Source organism: Hylobates moloch, unplaced genomic scaffold (assembly GCF_009828535.3).
Source record: "Hylobates moloch isolate HMO894 unplaced genomic scaffold, HMol_V3 SCAFFOLD_15, whole genome shotgun sequence".
NCBI classification, from domain to species: Eukaryota; Metazoa; Chordata; class Mammalia; order Primates; family Hylobatidae; genus Hylobates; species Hylobates moloch.
Genome location: NW_026652290.1, coordinates 32,761,400 through 32,774,175, shown reverse-complemented (window position 1 = coordinate 32,774,175; position 12,776 = coordinate 32,761,400). Strand labels below are relative to the sequence as shown.

General features: G+C 41.5%; 1 protein-coding gene across 1 annotated transcript in view; it reads left to right on the top strand.

Moving 5' to 3' along the window:
- Positions 1 to 12,776, top strand: part of MERTK (MER proto-oncogene, tyrosine kinase) — a 129,096-nt gene that overhangs the window by 54,300 nt on the left and 62,020 nt on the right. The window contains exon 5 of the mRNA XM_032179101.2: positions 6,396 to 6,525. Coding sequence (XP_032034992.1) covers positions 6,396 to 6,525 — 130 coding nt within the window. The remainder of the gene's footprint in view (positions 1 to 6,395; positions 6,526 to 12,776) is intronic.

Below are 12,776 nucleotides of genomic sequence, written 5' to 3'. Positions count from 1 at the left end.
CATCATGGGGAGCTATTGCAGGAAATGTGAGCCCTTGTGGGATTGTGGCTGAATGGACATTCCATGGTCATCTTAATTTCCATCCAAATGAAAGTGGCCTGGTTTTAGTCCCACACATCACTGATGATGCTCTTGTCAATACCACTGACGTTTCCCATACACTGAAGTCAGTGGGCTCTTCTGTGGCTCCTCTCATTGCATCTTTCAGCAACTTCAGGCAACGTTACCACACTCCCTCCCTCCTTCCTTTCTCCAGGGACTGCTGTATGCCTGAGGCTGTTCTAGGCCTTCAGGACACAGCGTGGACTTTTGGAAACACTGTCCTGGCTTCCATTTCATTGAGTAACACCAATTCATCGCTCCTCCTTTGTCATTGACTGGAGTTTTGAATGGCAGGGCTCAATCCTGGGTCCCCTTCTTTTACTCTGAGATGCTTCCTCTTGGGAGAGTTTCTCTGGGCCCCTGGCTTTAACACCATCTATAAGAAATGACCTTGAACTTTACATCTCCAGCCCAGACCCCTCTCCTGAGTTGCAGGCTCATGTATCCAACCGCCTCCTTGGCATTGCCACTTGCTGGGTACATAGGCATCTCAGAATGAAACTCTTAACCCCAGACTTGTTCAACTCCAGAATTCCCCATCTTAGTGAATGATATCACCATTTTCCCACCCTTCCTTTTTCTCATTTTTCATGTTGGCATCAGCAGTTCTGTCAGTTCTGCTCCTACAATACATCTGAAATCTGTCTTTTCTCCATCCTGCTGCCAGCACCCTGGTCCATGTCACTGCCAGCTCTTGCTATCGCCTCTGCAGTAGCTTCCTAACTGGGCCTTTTTGCTCCCAGCCTTGTCCCCACTCCCAACTACCCTCCTCAGTGGCAGATGACATCACCTGCCTGCTGAAAACCCTGCAGTAGCTCCCCACTGTCTTAGACTGTCACCCAGTCCTTCCTGCCCTTTCCCTAGGGGCTGCGTGTCCTAGCTCCTTCCTATCTATCCAACCCAGCCCCATCCCATGCTCTCCATCCTGCTTGTTAGGCACGAGTCACATTGATTGTCTTTCACTTCTCTAGGCACATCCTATTCCTTCCTGCCTCAGGACGTTTGCACTGTCTCTTCTATCTGCTTGCAGTGTTCTTCCATCTGCCCTTTGTCCCATGACCCAACTCAAACATCACTTCTTCAGAGAGGCCATCCCTGATCACTCTTAACTATTTTAGATCCCCTCAATCCCATATTCCTGTGTACTCCTCCGTTACACTTGTCACCGTCTATAATTACCCAGTTTATTCGTTGGGTCTCCTTGTCTAGCTTCTTAGAGAACGTATGCTCAGTAAGGACAAGGGCTTTGTCTCTCCCATTCACCTCTGCACTGCCAGTGGCTGAAGCGGTACCTGCCTCCTAGTAGTACTCAGTAGATATTTATGGCTAGGATGGATCTGTAAGTGAATGCCAGCCCCTAGCTATTAACTCTGAATCACTTTTCTAACCTGTGACTTCAGGAGGAATGTTATGGTTTTCTATCCTTCATCTGAGTTTTCTTTGAGTTTTTTTAGGGAATTAATTAAGTAACTTTTTATTCAAAATCAATTTTAAAAAATAGACTCTACTCTTTATAGGATGATCACTCTGAAATCCCGTAAAGAAAGACTTATTTTCATTGAGGTAAAATTGACATACGATTAAATGCATAGAATTTAGTTGTACAACTCAATGAGTTTTCCTAAGTGTAGACACCCATGTAGCTACCACCTCAATCAAGATATAGAATATTGCCATCACTTCAGAAAGTCCTTCATGGTCCCTTCCAGTGGGTCACCATCTCCCATAGGCAATTCTGTTCTTATATCTGTCATCATAGAATAATTTTGCCTGTTCTTGAACTTCAAAAAATGGAATATAAAGTATGTACTTTTTTGTGTCATATGTACGTTCCGTGGCTTCTTCCACTCAACATGGTATCTTTGAGATTCATCCGTGATGTTTTATCAGTAGTACATCATCTTTATTTTTATTTTTATTTTCAGAAGGAGTCTTGCTCTGTTGCCCAGGCTGGAGTGCAGTGGCGTGATCTTGGCTCACTGCAAGCTCTGCCTCCCGGGTTCAAGCGATTCTCCTGCCTCAGCATCCTGAGTAGCTGAATTACAGGGACCTGCCACCACGCCTGGCTACTTTTTGTATTTAAGTAGAGACAGGGTTTCAGCATGTTGGTCAGGCTGGTCTTGAATTCCTGACCTTAAATGATATGACCACCTCCACCTCCCAAATTGCTGGGATTACAGGCATGAGCCACCATGCCTAGCCAGTACATCATTTTTTATTGCTGATATAGTACTCTGTTTTATTAATATGTTAATTTGGTTTATCCATTTGTTTGGTAAACATTTTGGATATTTGTGGCAGTTGGCTATTATGAATAAAGCAGCTATGAATATTTGAGTGCAAGTCTTTTGGAGGACATATGTTTTTATTCTGTCTTGGATAAATGCCTAGGAGAGGAATTGCTGCTTCATATGTTTAACTTTTAAAGAAACTACCAAATGGTTTTCCAAAGTGATTGTGCCATCTTTCATTCCCAGCAACAGTGGATGAGAGAGTTCCAGTTGCTCCATCCATATCTTTACCAACATTTGATTTGGTCAGTCTTCTTAAGTGTAGACATTTAGTGGATTTGAAATCTAGTGGATTATTGTAGTCTTAGTTTGCATTTCATTTTCCTGATGCCTAATTTTAGACAAGACTTAGAGAAGATTTTAGGGTCTTTTCATGTGCTTATTAATCAGTCATGTCTCTTTTTTGGTGAAGCATCACTTCAGGTCTTTTGCCCAATTCTATAAAAATCTTAGAATCCACTTGACAATGTTTACACAAAAATACCTGCTGTGATTTTGTCTGCAATCGTATTGTTTTTATAGATAAGTTTAGAAGAAAATGACGTTTTGACAATATTGAGCTTTCCAATCAATGAATACATTATATCTCTTCATTTATTTAGGTCTTCTTTAATTTCTCTCAGCAATTTTTGTAGTTTTTTATGTAGAGGTCTTACGAGTCATTTGTTAAATTTTTTTTTAATTTTCAAATTGGAATTATATGTACTTAAGGTATACGATGTAATGTTTTGAAATACATAGTGAACTGATTATTACAGCCAAGCTGATTAATATAGCTATCTTTTCACATAGTTATCATTTGTGGCGGGGTTGGGGGGGCAGGGAGGGAGGGAGGCAATGGGGGGAGGGAGTGTAGGAGGATGAGAACACTTAAGATCTACCCTCTTAGCAAATTTCCAGTATACTGTGCAATTTTGTTAACTATGCTGTGCATTAGATCTCTAGAACTTATTCATCTATGGACTAAAACTTTCTACGTTTTGACCAACATCTCCCCAGTCGTCACCCACCTCCACCCACCCTTTTTAACCACGGTTCTATGCTTTGTTTCTGTGAGTTTAACTTTTTTAGATTGCACATGTAAGTGAGACCATGCAGTAGTTTTTCTTTTCTTTGTCTGGTTTATTCACTTAGCATAATGTCTTCCAGTTTCATACATGTTGTCATAAATGCCAGGATTTTCTTTTTTGTATAGGCTGAATAATATTCCCATATATATACCATAATTTTTTAATCCATTTATCTGTTTATGGACACTTACATTGTTTCCATGTCTAAGCTATTGTGAATAATGCTGCAATGAATATGGGACCACAGATACCTCTTTGAGATCCTCATACCATTTCCTTTGGATATATATACCCAGTATGGGAATTGATGAATCATATGGTAGTTCTATTTTTAATTTTCTGAGGAACCTCCAAACTATTTTCCTTAATGGCTGTGCCAATTTACATTTGCACCGACAGTGTACAGCCAATCAGAATGCATTAATTTAGTACTTATGTACTAATAAATAGCATATTTGATTTTATTTCCCAATTATTTACTATTAGTAAATAGAAAATAGATTTTTGTATGTTTTATGAAAATAGGGACAAAATCTGTCCATCTCTGCTTGTCTAGAACTTTTCTGTATGTTTTCTCAGAAATTAGAAGTATGTTTTTGTGACAAGATCTGCAAATTCTTTTAATATCCAAGGCTGTAGTTTGTCTTAGCTTGGAGATCTTATTTATTTCTAAAAAGTCAGTTACACCCTTATGACGACCACCTATTTTGCATTTCAAGTTCTTTACAATTTAATTTTACTTTTTAAAATTTGAAGCTTTTTTTTTTCTTTGGTAGAGAAGACTTGGGCTCACATTTTTTTCCAGGGTGTTACATGAAAATTCTCATGGTGGACTACTAGGTTTAGCTGGAATCAATCTGACAATGTTCAAATCATCAGTACCCTTTAAAAGAGTCATTGGAATTACATGATGATCTGAAAAGTTTAGGAGACAGACCCAGACAGCAGGGCAGCCTAATCCAATCATCCTTAAAAATCTGAACAGTCAGAATAGAACTGTAGCATACAGCCTGTTGGTCACAGGAACAAGAACTATTTGTTCATTTGCATCTCACCAAATTCTTACATGCACTGATCCAACAAATGAGCCAAAACTTAGGCTCCAAAAATGTTCATTTTGGTCTTCTAAAACTCTGTAAAGTCTATCCAGGGTAGATAGATACCTGTCTGAGTTTGTCCAGCTGACCAGTGCACGGGGTGGTGGTACCGAGTGTGGTTGCTTTCCTACTGTACACACTCATGGAATCCACAGTACCACGTGCCGTCAGGGCAATGGCTCCACACTAATCTTCTCTGTTATTATTCCAGTTTTAGTGTATGTGCTGCCAAAGCGAGCACCATCAGTATTTCTTTAGGAGGGATATCTAAATGGGAGTTGAAGGGAAAAGTGAACATATTTTAAATTTTAATACATTCTAATCTCCCTCCAAGAAGGCCTTGCAAGTTGGCAATCTTTTTAGTAGAATATGGTAATTTGTGCGCTATATCACTTACACACAGTATTCAGTCTTGACTTTTTGCCAGTCTGATGGCAAATACTGTCATCTGTCAGAATATCTGATTTACACCTCCACCTGTTTCCATGAGACCAGGGAGCCTCTTGAAGGCAGGAACTGAAGGATTTTTTGGCCACATATTCAGGGGTCTGGTTCAGTGCCTGGAACGTGGCAGTTGTAGAAATGACCAGTAGGAGAGCACCTGTGGCAGCATTCACCAGAAGGTGCTTCCAAATGTGGGTGTGCATGATGAATTCACTCACTATCAGGGGCCATCGGGTACCAAAAACCAAAAACTGAACCATGATGATGGAAATCCTCACTAACATTTCACCAGCATTTCTGGAGTTTTTAGGGTAGCGACAAATGTGTCTGTAAATGAAGAACTCTTACTTAAACTGCTGAGTTGAAATTCTAGTTTCTAAATGAATATGCAGTATACCACACAGCTCAGGCAGTTTTCCTATTTGTGAAGGGTTTGGAAAGTGGGGCTGCTGACTTTATTTTTCTTAGTGACAGTATTTATTAAATGCCTATTTGATAGTGAAGATGGTCTAGCTCATGCTATACAGTGAAATGAAGGCCTGGAGGAGTAATCATATATTCAAGCCAGAAACCTAAAACTTACCCAGATTCTTCTCTCTCACCTATCCAACAGTCATCGCCAAGATCTGTCCATTGTTCTCTCTGTTTTTTTTTTTTTTTTTTGAGATGGAGTTTTGCTCTGTTGCCCAGGCTGGAGTGCAATGGCGCAATCTCTGCTCATTGCAACCTCCGCTCCCGGGTTCAAGTGATTCGCCCGCCTCAGCCTCCCAAGCAGCTGGGATTACAGGCACCCACTATCATGCCCAGCTCATTTTTGTATTTTTGTAGAGATGGGGTTTCACCATGTTGGCCAGGCTAGTCTTGAACTCCTGATCTCAGGTGATCCACCCACCTTGGCCTCCCAAAGTGCTGGGACTACAGGTGTGAGCCACTGTGCCCGGGCCCTGCACATTGTTCTCAAATGTCAGTTGTGCTCATTTCTTCCTCTGCCCTTCCACCACCATGGCCTTAATTCAGGCTTTCCTGGCTCATCGCCAGGACTGTTGCTGTCACCTCTTACCTATGGTCCCAGCTTTCTTGTTCTCATCCCCCTACCCTACCACCATATTGAGTGATGCTCCACCTTGTGATTAAAGAGGTTCTCCTAAAATACAGAGCTTCTCATTCCTGGCATGACTCCCACTACATGCAGGTTAAAATCTACCATTTTACCCTGAAGTCTGAGACCCACTGGGGCTACCCTAACTTTCCCAGGGTCTCCGCCTGCCTCACCTGCAAAGGCACCTGCTTGTGAGACCTGATGAACTTTTCGCAGGCCCATGAGTGCACTGTGCCTTCTTGCCAAGCTGCCTTCTCATTGTCTGGCAAACCCCTGTTCACCTGACACACAGATCACGGCTTTCCTCTGAAAACCTTCCTGGTCACCCCCTTGTCTGTATATTCACAAGACCTCTTCCCCATTGCATTGAAGCACAAACCCTCTATCTATTTGTCAGGCTTCCAGGAAGACTTACTAATCAGGTGATTATTATGTATGATTTATTAGTTAGGTGAGCCACATCACCCAGCACAGCGCCTGGCACATAAGAACTATGTGAATGAATGAATGAACTAATGAGCAAACAAATGAATTACAAATAGTCCCTGAGTTTTAGGTCCTTTCACTGGGACAAAGGGGCATCATGATAATGAAGTAACTTGTATTTATAAAATTATTTTTACATTTAAACTCTTATCTCTTTTCTCATTTATATCTCCAGCTGGTCCTGTGAAATTAATAGAACAGGATCTTTAATGTCCATTCTGTAGACCCAAAGGGCTAAAATAAGTCCAGGGAGGAAGGGCGTGGGGCTCAGGCTGCTGACTGTGGGGATTGTGCTGGGCCCACAGGGGTTACTTTCAAGTCAGCTAGTTGTTGACTGTTCCCTTGTGTCTGCATTTTGTAACATTATAAAAGAACTACATAAAAACTTATTTTTAATTAAATGTATTTTTAATTTTGAGGAAGCTTTAGTTTGATACCTGAATCCCTCCCAGTAATTCATGTATGAGGAACTAGGTGCTGAGGTCGGCTTTTGGGGGCCACATGCTGATGTAAATAAAGCAGTGAGTGTTCACAGGGAGACACCATTCTATCTGAAATTGACCCCTAAGTAAACTTTGCCAACCCCTTCTACTGAGGGAATGCTAATTGGTTTAAATAGCCGATTGTTTGGACTGCTTTGAGCAAGCATTGTTTATGAACAGGAAGGTCATGTGCCTTTTCCCTCTTGATACAAGTTTTTATTTTTCCTCTGTGTTGTATGAGCTTTCTTTAAGGGACATGAAAAGAAGTACTTTGTCTAAAGGACATTATTCTGAGTGAACAAAGCCAATCTCAAAGGTTACGTGCTGTACAATTCCATTTAGATAACATTCGCAAAATGACAAAATTTTGCTAATGGAGAACATATGAGAACAATTTCAGGGGTTAGGTTTGGGGATAGGATGTTCCTATAAGGGGTAGAATGAGGGAGCTTCTTTTTGGCAATGGAACAGTTCTGTAGCCACAAATCTGTACCTGTCATAAAATTTCATAAACCTATACACTCCTTCTTCCCCCCAAAATAAAACAAAGCAGAAACTGGTAAAATCTTAATAAGGCCTGTATTTTAGTTACTAATATTGTACCAAAGTCACTTTCCTGGTTTTGATCATTATACCATGGTTATGTAAGATCTTATCATTGGGTAAAGCTGGGTGAAGGGTGCACAGTAACTCTGCTATTTTTGCAACTTCTTGTAAGTCTAAAGTTATTTCAAAATAAAAAGTTTCTTTTTTAAAGAATTTTATCATGGGCAAAACCAAATCCCAAAATAAAGAGCAGAACTGCAAAGAGCTTTAGCTTCATGGTGTTCAATGGTGGAGTGCTTTGTAAGTTAGCGGGTAAGCATGTTCTCACTCATAGGTGGGAATTGAACAAGGAGAACACTTGGACACAGGAAGGGGAACATCACACACCGGGACCTGTCATATGGTGAGGAAAGAGGGGAGGGATAGCATTAGGAGATATACCTAATGTAAATGACGAGTTAATGGGTGTAGCACACCAACATGGCACATATATATATATGTAACAAACCTACACATTGTGCACATGTGCCCTAGAACTTAAAGTATATAAAAAAAAAAAAGTTAGTGGGTCAGAGCTCTAGCGTTGACATGTAGACTGATGCCATTTTGCTGTCATGTATCCCTGGGCAAGTTACTCAACTTCTGTATATCAAATAGGGATAAATAGCAGTGTCTGCTACATAAAACATTTATGAGGTTTCAGTGAAATAATGAATGTAAAGCCCTTGGTACCAGGATTGCCTATAATAATGATTGAAATGCTACCTATTATATTTTTTTGTGTTGTTATTTTTATAACCAATAGTTACTAACTCATTGTCAATTTCGGCCTGCCTTTCTGTTAACAGTGGTGGGCTTGCATTGATCTTTCAGGCTTTTCTTTTTTAAAAAATACTCATTTTATATTTAAATCCACATCTAGGAAACAGCTAAGCTAGCTTTTGTTTTAGTTAGTTGGATATAATTATTAATATCCTTGTAATAACAGAAACAACAATAATAACTAGAATTTATACAGATTAGTTCATAATGCCCACAGTACTTTCTGTAAAGAATTACTTTGAATCACATAGCAAGCTGTGATAATTAGGCAGTTTTGTTGTTGTGTTTAGAGACAAGGTCTTGCTCTGTCACCCAGGCTGATGTGCAGTGGCGTGATCTCTACTCACTGTAACCTCAAAACTCCTGCACTCAAGCAAATCCTCCCACCTCAGCGCCCCAAGTAGCTAGGACTACAGGGATAAGCAGCTTTTTTCAAATTTTTTGTAGAACAGGATCTCACTATGTTGTCCAGGCTAGTTAGGCATTTTTAATACCCATTTTACGTATTAGAAGAACATTTGGAGCTGTTAAGAGACCTGCCTTTTTTTTTTTTTTTGCCCAGGCTGGAGTCCAGTGGCGTGATCTCAGCTCACTGCAAGCTCCGCCTCCCAGGTTCACGCCATTCTCCTGCCTCAGCCTCCCGAGTAGCTGGGACTACAGGGGCCAGCCACCTCGCCTGGCTAATTTTTTTGTATTTTTTAGTAGAGGCGGGGTTTCACCTTGTTAGCCAGGATGGTCTCGATCTACTGACCTCGTGATCTGCCCACCTCGGCCTCCCACGGGGCTGGGATTACAGGCATGAGCCACCGCACCCAGTGAGACCTACCTTCTTAAGGTCTATTCTCCACATGGCCGCTAGAGCAATCCTGATACAAGTCAGATCATATCAGCCCTCTGCTCAGAGCTCTGGGTTTTCCACCCAACTCAGAGAAAAAGGCAAAGGCCTCTCCCACATGTTCCCTCTGCCTAGAACCTCCCCAGGCCCCCAAGTATCAACTTGGCCCATTTCCTCACTCCTACTCTTTCCTCAGAGGCCATTTCTCAGGAACCACCCCGATGCCCCCCGCCCATCATTTAAAATTACAGTTGCTTCCCCACCCATCCTGACCCTCTGATTGTCTTCTATTTTTCCGTAGTACTTATTACGTTCTAATATATCATACATCTTATTTATCAAGGTTATTATTATTATTATTATTATTATTTTTTTTTTTTTTGAGACGGAGTCTCGCTCTGTTGCCCAGGCTGGAGTGCAGTGGCGCAATCTCGGCTCACTGCAAGCTCCGCCTCCCAGGTTCACACCATTCTCCTGCCTCAGCCTCTCTGAGTAGCTGGGGCTATAGGCGCCCGCCACCACGCCCAGCTATTTTTTTGTATTTTTAGTAGAGACGGGGTTTCACTGTGGTCTCGATCTCCCGACCTCGTGATCCTCCTGCCTCAGCCTCCCAAAGTGCTGGGATTACAAACGTGAGCCACCGCGCCCGGCTATCAAGGTTATTATTTATTACCCATTTCTCCCCCTGAAAATGTGAGCTTTATAATGGTGGGGAGCTTTGTTTTATTTGTGGGTATATCCCAAGTTTCTGGAAAAAATGTCTGGCTTGTAGTAAATACTCAGTAAATATTTGTCAACTGGATGAATGCAGAGCAGATAGAGAGGTCCAAGTTAAGAAGCTACCTGGCTTACGCAGCATGATCTTCCATTTGTTGCTTCCTTTGGTAGAAAGATGGACACTAGGGAAAAAAGAAAAAGAAGGGACTGAATTGCTTATCTAGTTAATTTGCAGGATTACTTAATCCAGAACTCAAAGAACTGGCTCAACTGTGCTCTTAGGAGTTGCTCCCTCAGCAATTCGGATTGTCCTTCCCTCAAGGGAACATCCCGTTACTGAATGTTCCTTAAAAATATCTTTCAGAGCTGTGTCATAAATACATTTTCTCATACCGGCAGAGGACCAAGCAAGAGGGGCGTGAACCATCATAATGGAGATGGATGAAAAGGAGAAATTGCTCTAAGGGGGATGATGTACCCACTAGAAGAGGAGGTGGCTCAGGAGATTGTGGGGGTTCCAGTGCCCAGGGCCATTCAGGATAGAGTGGGTGGGAGGGTGGAGACTTAGGGAGGTGGATGCTTTTTCTCCCTGGAAAGTCACAAGGGTTTGGGGCTATAAAAGGTCAAGGTCTATTCCAGTCTGGTAGTTACTGTTCATCCACAGAGAGAGAACTGGCGTGTGAGAGGGAGCTGTCTTCTCCTAGTGTACACTCATTGCTATGGTCAATCCAGGCTTATAAACGAGTGTCTAGTTGGGAAGCCAATGCCATTAAGCCATTAAAGTTTAGCTGAAAAAATTAAACAAAGAATACTATTTGGCCCTAAGTGCTGTCTAGTTTTGGAGAAAGTTACCTTTGGTTTGAACTAGTTTCCTCTTCTCTCTACTGGTATCTCTTTGGCCTATGGGCGCTAACCACCTGACCTTGTACACTGTTTTAATACATTGTGTGTTTACTGCCAGGCAATTCAGACTTGGTGTAGGTGTCTTGTGCTAGGACGTTTGCTATAGATTGTTTTTTTGACCTTGTGTGTACTATGAAAAGAAACACACAGGAGAAATGACTGTCCGTTTGACCTGAAGTCATGTTCTGTGATAATGTTTCCCTTTCAGCATTAATAAACCTGTTAGGACTGAAGACCACTGGGCCTGAAATCTGCTACTATAGGATTCTACTATAGGTTCTATAACTGGATAATGGAGCTCAGTGAAAGAAACCTCCTGTTTTACCGTAGGGCTGGCTCTTCCCCTTATGACAACTTTGGAATGTGATTTTGTAGTTTTTATTCAAGGGTTTCCTAAGAGTTTTGATAATAATTGAAGTCAAATGACTAATTTTAAACTGCCAATGTCTCCTCCAATATATAAAAAAGATAAGTTAGTAATTCCCTGTATCTTCTGATTGAGCCAAAGCCAATTTTTCTAAATATAAGCCAGGTTTTGCAAGTTCATGCAGCCTGGTGGGTGAAATGGGCATCTCACTTGGGAGCTTAGGATCTGGAAGGTTAAAAGTGATGCCAAGGCATGCAAATCAATGTGTCAAAGGCCTCACTATGAAACAGTGATCAGAAGAGCATGGACCCCTTAGAGGGATCAGTGTCTTCATCCATCCTGTATGTGTCTTCTTTCTTAAAATCAATGCTTGACAAAGTGCCCAAAGTCCAGATACTTCACAAGTTCTCCCTTTCCACCTCCCTATTTTCCTTTCATCTCTTCCTTGCATTAGAAAAGAAAAAAGACTTCTCTTCCCTGTCTGGAATCACCACTGTGAGGCATCCGTTCTCAATGCTTTGGTCTCAAGATCCTTTGTTTTTTTGTTTGTTTGTTTCTTTTTGGTTTTTTGTTTGTTTGTTTGTTTTTGTGTGTGTGTGACAGAGCCTGACTCTGTCGCCCAGCCTGGAGTGCTCACTGTAGCCTCAACCTCCTAGGCTCAGGTGATTCAGCCATCTCAACCTCCCAAGTAGCTGGGACTACAGGTGCATGTCACCATGCTCAGCTAATTTTTGTATTTTTTGTAGAGATGGGGTTTCATCATGTTGCCCCAGGGTGGGGCAACTTCTGGACTTGAACTCTCGAACTGCTGGACTCAAGCGATCCTCCTGCCTCAGCCTCCTGTAGTGCTGGGATTACAGGAGTGAGCCACTGTGCTTGGCCTCAAGATCCTTTTACAGTCATAAGTTAACAAGAACCAGAGTTCTTGTTTATGTGGGTCATATCTATCTATATTTACTGAATTAGAAATTAAAACTGAAAACTTTTAAAACACAAAAATACACAAGCATACACTTCATTGGCTAATACATCAATGCTATGGCATCATCATATATCATATAGCCTCTGGGAAATCCTTTTGGAAAATTCCATCATACATTCCTGAGATAATAAGAATTAGAAGAACAAATAATATATTATTATTATTATGAAAATAGTTTTGACTCTGAGGACTACAGAAGGGGTCTCTGGAATCCCCAGAAGTCTCTTGACCACATTTTGAGAATGGTTGCTGTGGTGCATTGTCTTGGGGCTAAGAAATTTCCAGAGTATCACATAGACAGAAAATTCCAAATTTTGGCTGGGCGTGGTGGCTTACGCCTGTAATCCCAGCACTTTGAGAGGGTGAGGCGAGTGGATCACCTGAGGTCAGTGTCAGGCCTCTGAGCCTAAGCCAAGCCATTGCATCCCCTGTGACTTGCACGTATACATCCAGATGGTCTGAAGTAACTGAAGATCCACAAAAGAAGTAAAAATAGCCTTAACTGATGACATTCCACCATTGTGATTTGTTTC